This window comes from Andrographis paniculata, unplaced genomic scaffold, assembly GCF_009805555.1.
Source record: "Andrographis paniculata isolate CXL003 unplaced genomic scaffold, ASM980555v1 Contig82END, whole genome shotgun sequence".
Lineage (NCBI taxonomy): Eukaryota > Viridiplantae > Streptophyta > Magnoliopsida > Lamiales > Acanthaceae > Andrographis > Andrographis paniculata.
In genome coordinates, this window is record NW_026137620.1 from 2,713,160 (window position 1) to 2,723,990 (window position 10,831).

Sequence of the window (10,831 nt, forward strand, 5' to 3'; positions counted from 1 at the left end):
CGTGTCCCGTAAAAGGCAACCGTCCATAAAAAATTTATGATTTTCTAAACCATTTGATGTGAAAAATAAAATAAAATAAAATAATAGAAGATTGTTCCATTTAAATTATTATTACTTTCTCCGTTAATCAATTGTGTGTTCATTTGACATGACAAAAATTTTAGGAAAAATAGATAAAAATAGAAAATATTATATTTTTTTGGTAAAGAAAAAATAGAAAAAGCGATATTCCCTCTATTCCAAACAAGGTGCAACATTTGTTTTGGACATAGAGTTTTTAGGTGGGTAGTATTAAATAGGATAATTTAGAAATTAAGTGGAGACAGAAATATATATTTTATTTTTTTATTTGAGTGATATGATGGAATAAAATGTGACATAAAGATTAAGTATAATTAATTATTTTTTATTTTAGAAATATTGCAAGGATGTTTGGGATATGTCTAAAAGAAAATATTGTACGGTATTTTGAACGGATGCAATATTTTGTTACATGAAAATAAATTTGAATGAAAATAGATTTGAACTACGGAATGAGTATTATTTACTATGTGATTGCGCGAGCAAACTAAAAGCAATTGGTTGGATGTTAATGGAATAAAAATATTGAAACCCACACGGACCCGACCAACTTTACCCAAATATTTTTTCATTTTAGTCTGTCCCATAATAAATTATTCATTTTTTTTAGTAACTGTACTATCTACTAAACATTACAAATACCTTTACAATTTACAATATATTACACAAATGTCATTACCTTTATATCATAATTTTAGTCATTTCTATTTTATTTCTACTATATCCCAATATAAATAATACTAAATGCAAAATATTTAGTTCCGGGATGGAGGGGGTACAATAGATTTTGTACAACAGAACTTTTCTATCCGAGCATAGCCGAGCCGAGCCGGGCCGAACCAAAGCCGGGTGCTTTCATCGCCGCCGGCATTCTCAACCAAAATGGCCACTGAACCCCTCTCCTCCCACTTCCCTCAAACCCAAGTTATAACCACCTCAGTCACATCGGCCGCCGCTCAATCCGACCCTTTTTCCAGAACGATGATGAGTGGCTGTGGCTGTCGAATTTCACAGCAGCTGCGAGAGTATAATCCTCGCCAGTTGGGAATTTGCAGTTTCAATGCGAGCAGGTATCGCTGTTTGAACCACAGTGGTGCTCCGGCGCCACTTCGTAGATTTTCTTCCGGATATAATGACGGGCCTCGCTCGAAAAGGTTTTTGAGCTTCAAATTGGGGGCAAATGCCTCTTATTCTTCTTTTTCGTCGTCGTCTGTCTCTGATGATAGTGGCGATTTGGCTCGAGTTTCGTATTTTGATAGTGATAATTGTGGTCAAGATATGTCTGAGGTGCCCAGTGTCTCTCACTGTCCCAGGTAATCTGCAAACTCTTTCCTTTTTGGACATATTATTTGGAATGGATTGCTTCTACCAAATTTCTTATGAACTTGTCTATCAGAATAACGGAAATCAAAAGGCGTTTCTTTGTTGTTGTTGTTGTTGTTGTTTCTGTTTAATATAATGCTCCATTGGCTGAAATTTCTACGAAGAGATTGTTTATGGGGTGTAACATTACTTGACCCGAATCCTACTAGGAGTAGTTAATATCATTCATTTTCGTCGATAATCTAACAAATGAATACAAGCAGCTGTGATATCTGAGTACTGTGCATCTTTAACTTGTCAGTATACATATAACAACTTTGTATATTTTAGTCTATTAGTTAATTTGGTCCAGTTAATACGATAGTTTGATAAATTGATGAAAGAAAAGTTGAAGTAAAAAGAGAATTGGCTTGACTAAATGGAAATTTTTGAATGTATATTCTATAATTATTAATTTAGTTTTCTTCACATTACTAGGATTTGTAAAATAACATGAAACTCGAGATGTTTCAGGTGCCTACTCATAATCATACCAGAGAAAATAGGAACAACTTTTGAGTAGGGAGGACTTGTTAAAAAATTTCAAAACACTTGCAAAATGATATACATAGTCCAAAAGCAACTAATCAAAACTCCTTGCTTTAGGAATTTCAAACTTCATTGCTGTGTTTCAACTCTTCCAACTTCTTAGTCGGGATAGCTTTTTTGAACAAGACTGCAATTAGTATCCTGGTTTGCAGTAAACCAAATGTATGTTACCATAATGTCACATCCCTTTCAAATATTAAGGCATGGTGTTAAAATGCCTGGTTTTTCGATGAACATAGGAGTATTTCAGATAGCAATGGTTGCTTGGATGTCAACAAAAATCTGTGTGCTTTCTCTTTGTTCCAAACATAGATCACATATAATCTTGTTTAGCAAGATTCCTTGATTCACTGCGGGGGTCTCTGCTATGAATTCGGCCTGTATTGTAGATTTTCCGACAATTCTTCCCTTTCAGAGCACCGTAAAAAAAAAAAAAAAACTTGATCTAAAGTTTAAGCGATATCCTGAAGTACATTTTATGTCATCAGTAGAGCTTGCGCAATCATTATCAGAAAATTCATATGGTTGAACTCTGGGCTCTTCTCGTACTTCATACCATATTTTAAAGCACACTTGATGCTGTAATAATCTTCTAGCTGATTGTAAATGTATTTTAATAGCCCCATGGATGTACCGAGATAACAGTGTTATTAGCATGCCCAGTCTCATTGCTGTGACATACATCAAGCATCCAACTAGGTGTCTGTCTACTCAGAATCTGTTTTAGCCAGATATCTTGGTGTTTGTTTTAAGCCGTAGAGTCCTGTCTTAGCAATTAAACGTTATCTTCTTCACCATGCTTCAAAAATCCTTCTAGTTTCTCTACAAATATTTTTTTTTCTTGTAGATTCTATTTTAAAATGTTGATTTGAAGTCTAACTGGAACAAAGAAACAATCTAATTGTGTCAAACCTAATAACAGGGACAAATGTATCAGAATAATGATCACCAAACATTTGCATATAACCTTTAGCTACTACTGTAGTTTTTATTCATTTATTTTTTATTGAGCAGTCAGCACTGAGCTTCTTAGGTTTATCTGCTAGGTCCCATATCTTGTTTCCCTTAATCATGAGCATCTACTCCTCCATTGCTTTCTTTGTAGGGGAAAATAAACTATGGGTGTATGAATGAACAACACATGATGCCTTGGATTATACTCGAGTTGCGGACAAGTCACTTCCCTAACACAATATTTCGACCTGCCCAACAACCCAGGGTTACACGAAATTTGTATTAGGATAAAATGAGTACGCCCCTTCATTTTGGTTGAATAAAACCCTAGAGAAAGGAAGAAGATAACTTAAGGTGTTATGTAAATTCTGTGTGTATATAAGAGGCCAAAGTCTGATCTTGTATATATTGCAAATGAAGCCTTAACAAGCCTATATAGAGGCATGAAAATTATGATCCAAGAAGCACCTCTTCAAGAGATGCCTTTCCATTTCCAACCACCAAGCAACCCCATTCATTCAAATTAAAAAATTCAAGAGTTTGAATTCAGAAATTGCCAATTTGGAAATTCCACATCATTTTATGTATGATTGGACCCGAGAGACGAGACAAATATAACCAGAAGGAGGCGACTGAACCATTCTCGCGCCCACGTGCTGCGGCTGTGGGCCTGAGTGTGGGCTTCCTCCCTTGCGTGTCCCTCGTCTCTCCTTATTGATCTTCATTTTTCTTAGCTTCTTTTACATCCGTGGAGGTTGATATAATGCTTGAGCATGTGACCCAAACTCAAGCTCAATTATCAACCTGCACTATTGGCCAAAGGTTTTATTCCAATTACACTAAAATTTCCAACATTCCTCCCTTATTGATCTTCATAATTTTCCCCCTCCTGATGAATAGAGAGCTGTGAGCTGATGTTTGATTTCTGCATCATCACAAAAAGATTTGAGCTGACTTGAGGTATACTGCTTTCAGTTATCACACTTAAACCTGTATCTTCCTGCCGCTTTGATTCTCCACAGTTTTCTAACTTAATAATCCAGCCACTTCCAAGAGTTGCTTTGCAAAGCCAAATTTTAGAATTTGTAGGTTTGTTTGCTAGGTGCATCTGTTGAAGGATTAGGCGTTTGCCTGAAGGGAACATACCCAAGAAAATACTGTCTAGTTTTAGTTCATAGCTTTAAATATGCATTTGTAAGGGGCAATTTAGAAATAGCTGAAGAGCAGATTTCTGGATGAAGACGATAGATCAGGTGAAAAATATCAAAACCATGCATTTCTAGATTGAAGAACTTCCCTGACCTGGTAGGGCCCCTTTGACCGGCTTCAAAATGAAGGTTCTTACTCAGTATGAAGTGCTTCTTTCCCTAATAAACTCATCTGGTGTTTAATTACCCTTTCAGGTTCTAAGCTGAGTAACTTAGTTTGTCTTGAAACACCCTGAAAGTCCGTCCACATAATTTTCCCATTTAAGGAATTTTAAAGAGAAATTCAAGTGCGGAACCAGAAATTGATTTGACTTCCATTTCACACCTAGAATCCAAAATTCTTTTCCAACCCTTTGCCATTTTACAGACCAACTTTGCTCTATCTTTGCCCGTAGACCTGATTAGTATTGGTCAAATTTTGGGAAAGGCCTGGTGGTATGAGAGTCAAGATTATGATTTCTGAACCTTATTACAGAGGGTACTTTCCTTTTGAAAGTGCCATGCTCGCTTAGTGACAAAAGTATTAGTTAGTTGCCCAATTGGTGCATGACTCATTTCTTTACTACTGCAGAGTGACTCTTAAATCTAATTCTCAACATGGAACTTCTTTTTCTTAACGTTTTAGATTGAAAGACCTACATAGCTAGAGATTTGATTGAAATCAATGTTGCTAAAAATAATCTGATTTGGCAACCCAAAGATTTTCCTCTTCCTTTGATGATATTTCCTACCACAATGCTTGCAAGGTGGATAGCTTTTCTTCAAATGTTTGCCTTTGCTTTGGGGCTGGTTAGCTGCTGCATTTCTGCTGCTTGAAACATTGTTTCTCCTGTAATATTTCTTGATTCTTCCTGCTGTTTGATTCTTGGTTGGTAGAGCTTCTTCATCAGATTGTTCATGTATCATCATTCTTTGTGTTCTTGGGTCTGCAGGGCATTTAACAGCTCTGCCAAAGTGACCCTTGATAGATCCTTTGTGCTTCCCAAGGTGATTATACACGCTTCATATCCTTCAGGCACTCTTACACGATTTCCTTGTACAATACTTGAGTCATCAAGTTTAGTGTCAACTAACCTGACCTTAATAACAATGCCAAGCAACCTTTCTGAGTATCCTCAGACTCTTTCATCCTTTGCAATTTGAACTCTGAAATTAAATTCAGAACTCCTGTATTATTTCATCTCCTGGATATTCAGGATTCTGTTGAAAATAGCGGTTGAGAGCTCAAGCATTATTGAGGAGACATGCTTTGGCCTTTGTTTTTCTAGTTCTGTTTTCACTGTTATTTTTAATTTGAACCATGGTTGGATTTTTCGCTAGTGGAGGAACATCATCCATAGCCTCGAAATAGATTTTCAATTTTATTTGCCCCAAGGCAATAATTCTGGCCGTCAAAACTTGGTGGAGCGATTATGGGAAAACGTAGCTTAATTGTCAATTCTACAAACCTATTAAGAAAGGTGCTCTGATGCTAATCTGATAGCATTTTGAATTGATTAAAGAAAACTGAAAGTAAAGAGAATTGATTTAGTTTAATGGAAATTTTCTGGATGGTTTTTATTTTTTATTTTTTATCGAACTTCTTTAAATTTTTAGGAAATATAAATATAGCAGAAAGCTAAAGCTGAGATATTTCATCTGCCTACTCATATACTCCAAAAAATACAACTTTTATTGGAGAGGGCTTTTAAAATTATGAATAATTTGCATGCAAGACGATATGATCAGTCCAAAACGAAACTAATCAACATAATGTATCTCTATTTATATTCTTTTTTATTTTTGTCTTCCTGCTCTGAGCAGCCCAACTGACAATGGGAGGATCCATCCAACTGAAGAAGTTACATCAGTAGCAGGTTTGTTCTTCAAAGCTATTGTTTAAGCAGTTTACTTTTGCTCATACTTTGCATGCTGGTGTGTACTGTTCTTATTAAAAGATTAATAAGCTGTTGAGTATGGTGACACTGACATGGACGGTTACAAATACCAGTTACCTACTCATAATATGTATATGCTATTCTGGCAGTGCAAAGAATCTATTATACTCAACTTTACCCAATTACTATAACAATACTGTTTCAGTTGATATGGTATTTGACTCTGCTTCATCCGATGTTTGTATGCTCTATTTCAATGCCTGTGTCTTTAGTTATTATGGTTTGTCAGAGGCATTTCGTTTATATTTTAAATCTAAAGGAAGGATTTGGAGAGTTGGAGAAAGTTTTCGAACTAAACTAAACAATAGAATGCATTCACAATCCTTTCGTGCTACTCAAACTATAAATTGAATTAAAATGCTTCAGAAAATCAATGTGTTGAAATCAATATGAAGAATATCTTGTGCTGGATTTTGAAACCCCTCAATCCTAGTGGACCCTAAGGTGGTATTTGTTTGGGGGTTTGAGTTTTGGATTGAGATTTGAATAGTAATTAATTATGTGATATAAATAAGTATTGATGTGATATTTTGAATGTAAAGTTAATTTTAGTATAATATAAAAAATAAAAAATAGGTGTTTTATTTGATGTTTTTGGGAGAGAAATTTTATGGGAATGGTAGAAATCACCCGAAATCCTTCAAACAAACACACCCTATAGTGTTTTTATAAATGCAAGGCTTGAGGTCCAATCTAGTTTAGCTGTTACTTCTAAGATATGTTGGGTTAAGAACTTTGTTTCAAGCATATGGTTTGTGAAATTTTGTTTGAAAAATGAATTATATTAGTCATAATAATGGATGCAATTATGATAAATCATATTTTTATTGATCATTTGGGATGGTTTGGATAAATCCTTTTCACACTGGACCATCATTCCTGGTCTCCTTTGACATCTTACCTTGACGAGGACTTAATAATTTGAATAATTAATTGGTATGCAGACATCTATCATTCAATATATGTTATTAGTGATTGTTGTTATTGTTACTTTTATTTTGTTATTTTATTGTAGTCCTGTGATTTGTTTTTTTATTGGCTAATTGTTTGCCTACACATATATCATATCTTATTATCTTGTTTCCTCAAACTTGTGTAAAATTTGCACAAATATATGTTGTAAGTGTGTCGACCTAGTTTTGTTTTTAATAGGACAGTTGGAGTAATTTTCTGAAACTCATTTTAAGCTTGAGATTGGAATTATTTTGGATGAAAACTGACTAATGACTATAACAATGTAAAATATAACTATTACGCAGTAACTGATACTTCAAGTGAAACGTTCTTGTTATTGTCTCATTTTAGAAAGCATCTTGGTTAATTCAGTTGGGATAAATCAATCCCCAAAGTTTAGTTGATTCTGTATTTATTTTTCCTTTGCTTGATTACCACAGGAGGCATTGTAGCACTTGGGAAGTTTGATGCCCTCCATATTGGACATCGGGAACTTGCAATTCAAGCCTCCAAGATAGGATTGCCATATCTATTATCTTTTGTTGGCATGGCAGAGGTACTTGGATGGGAATCACGGTATGAAATAAACCTTTCTTTTCAATCGATTTAAACTGATTAAGCGTAGTTTTAATTGCCAAAAATATTTTACAATTATTCAAGTATCATGCTTGTGCAACCTAGTTTTTGTTTTGGCCAAAACTACATCTCAACTATCAAATATTTACCCAAAGTGTACTTCCATCCAATTTTGCATCATTATAACCTCTAAATATCAGTGCATTTTAGTCTTGTTACTATAAATTCTTAAAATTTCCCCCAACTCTAATAAAAATCCCCTATTTCTTCTACAATATTCTAAATTGAAAATGGGTACTAGACTACTAGGAGTCCAATTCAGCAAGAGACTGATGGCAGCAACCATGAAACACAAAGTCCAAATCCTTCTTCAACAAATTCCAAAACCCTCTGACACCTAATCTCTAACATCTTCTCAACCCATTTTCTGAAGAAGAGAGGTTGAGCCTGCTGAAGATACAAGAGAAATCAGTATCAGACAATTTAGATAGGTTTTAGTTTGGAAAATTCAGGCTTAATTGTGTATTGAAAGAAAATGAAACAAAAATGGGTTAGGTGGGGGTGCGGGGGGAGATCCCTTCTCGATCTTATCAGAACGATAATGTTCCAGGTTCTTATAACTTTAGGTTTGTATTGGTTACAAACGCACATATATCCTGAGTAGAACTATTATATCGAAAAAACTTTAGTGGGTAAACATGTTTTATATCTATAATCTTGCCCAAGCATATATTTTATATCTGTACTTTTGACCAAGTATAGAATTAACTTTCTTAATAGCTTGCTATTTAGGATGGCTACCCGTTGAAGGAATCCCATTCCTAAAACACCTAAAATTCGAAAAAATTAATGAAACAAATGCACAGCTGAATATAAACAGTATCCTTGGAGCAATGCAATAATTCTAATTCCTTTGTTCTGTCACCTAAACAATTTATTAGCCAAAAATACACTACTACACTTAAAGTTATAATAAAATCATTTTTTTTTAATATCTATGTTTTTTGGTATTGTTGTTTTTAAGTGAAATAGCTATTGAATGTAATATTTTGAATGAAAAATAGACATTTGATATAATATCTTTCTGAAGAAAATTTTGAAATGTAATATGTAAAAAACAAGTAAACATACCTTCAAATGACAGTGGGCTTGGGTCCATATTTACTGTTCTACATGCACTTTGTAGGCATATCAAACCAGCACTTTGATTACTGTGATGCTGATTTGACTCAATAAGCACATGTTTATAAAAAAAAAAAAAAATAGCATATCCGATAGCACATATTAGTATAATATATATATAGCACATATTTTGACTGCCACCCATAAGACAGATAGCACATGCTGTGTAGCCAAATTAATGAGATATACTATAGCCACCATAAACTGTAAAGATAGGAAAAGACTAGTTTCTGACCACCTTGTAATATTTTAAGCAGGCCTCCGATAGTTGCAAAATGTGATAGGAAACGGGTTCTCTCCTCTTGGGCTTCACTTTGTGGGAACATCATACCTAAGGAATACCATGTTGAGTTTTCAAAAGTACGGCATCTGACTCCGCAACAATTTGTGGAAAAGCTGTCAGATGAACTTGGGGTTCAGGGTGTTGTGGCAGGTATATTTGCCTTACTGATCATTTATCTACTTAATTTTTTTGAACCATACAATAAGCTTTTAAAGACTTAGAAAGGGACCGAATAAGCTTTTCGACCACCAGTTGGTGCAAGAGGTTATTCATATCACGACCGTCTATCAATGACTTGTTATTTATTTAACTACCATCTGAGAATTTTCTAGAAAGCTCATGTGTCAATGTGGCAGGTCAAAACTATCGATTTGGGTACAAAGCAGTTGGTACTGCATCCGATCTTGAGCGGTTGTGCAAGGATTATGGTATGGAAGCTTGTATAATAAAATGTGTAATGGACAAAAACCAAGAATCTGCAGAGAAAGACACCAGCAATTCCCGGGAGCAAGGCCAGGTATCATCCACTCGAGTTCGGTATGCACTCTCCCAAGGGAACATGAAATATGTGTCTCAGTTGTTGGGACGTCATCACCGGCTTGTGCTGAATGTTAATGGCGAAGGGAAGTTCTCTAGAGATAGAAAACAGTTATCGGCTCGTAGGTCTTGTTTGTTGAATCTTGCACCCAGAGAAGGACTTTATACTGATTGTTGGCTCGTTGCTGGAAATGAGAAAACAGTACCGTGCAGGGTCATTCTTGATACAACAGATATTCATTTAGAATTAGATGAATTGGTACCTCATGTTAGCGATAGTCCCCAAAGCTCCCAGGTATTGAGTATAGAATTTGGTGACTCCAAAGCTTATGGTGATTAGTGAATTCATTTTTACCTTTAGAGCATCTTGGAAAACATCTTTTGTTTATTCTATTCTATTCTATTCTATTATATTGATTGGTTGATAATAGCTTGCTAGTCAGTTCATTTCCCGATTAGATCTGGCTGTTATTTCTTTCTTCTCTTCTGTTATGTTTATACCTGAGAAAGTGAGAATTGTTGAGATGAGGGGAGGGCACAATCAATATCTATACCAGATCTGGGCTGTGTTTGGCAATTAGCTTTTAGCTGTTAGCTGATTCCAATGATTCAATTAGCCGTTAGCGTTTACTTGTTAGCTGTTTATATTAAAGTGCTTTGTAAAATAACTGTTTGGCATTATTAGTTGTTTATACGTAAAATGACAATTGAGAACATTTATATTTAACTTTAAAAAAAATTTAATTGTGTTTTTTTAGTTTTAAAAATTTTAAAATTTTTATTATTAGTTATTTGAAATTACGAATGTGTTATAAAATATTTTTTGATTAATTTTAGATTGAAAAAAAATAATAGTATATATTTTTATTAAGAAATATGAATATTTTTTTATTAAGAATGATATAAACTATAAAATAATAAAATTTTGGTATATATATTTATTATATTAACTAGCGGATAGCCGTGCTTAGAGCTAGTAAACGAGCCGAGCGAGTTCGAGTATTCGTTGTTCGAGCTCGACTCGAACTTGTTAACGGTACAGGTTCGGCTCGACTCGTTAAGAATTTGAGCCAAAATAGTACCTCGAGCTCGGCTCGTTAGGCTCAAATTCAAGCTCGAGCTCCGCTCGTAAGGCTCGAACTCGAGCTCATATTATGTATATTTTTTAATATATAAATTAAATATATTTAATTTTATTCATAATTTTT

At 34.5% G+C, this 10,831-nt stretch overlaps 1 protein-coding gene across 1 annotated transcript; it reads left to right on the forward strand.

Moving 5' to 3' along the window:
• Nucleotides 1-904: 904 nt before the first annotated feature.
• LOC127241528 (FAD synthetase 1, chloroplastic-like) lies at nt 905-10,207 on the forward strand. Its single transcript, XM_051260640.1, has 5 exons — nt 905-1,394; nt 5,958-6,010; nt 7,486-7,621; nt 9,061-9,236; nt 9,443-10,207. The coding sequence occupies exons 1-5, from the start codon at nt 964-966 to the stop codon at nt 9,961-9,963; spliced, it is 1,317 nt and encodes a 438-aa protein (XP_051116597.1). The 5' UTR covers nt 905-963; the 3' UTR covers nt 9,964-10,207.
• Nucleotides 10,208-10,831: the final 624 nt, after the last annotated feature.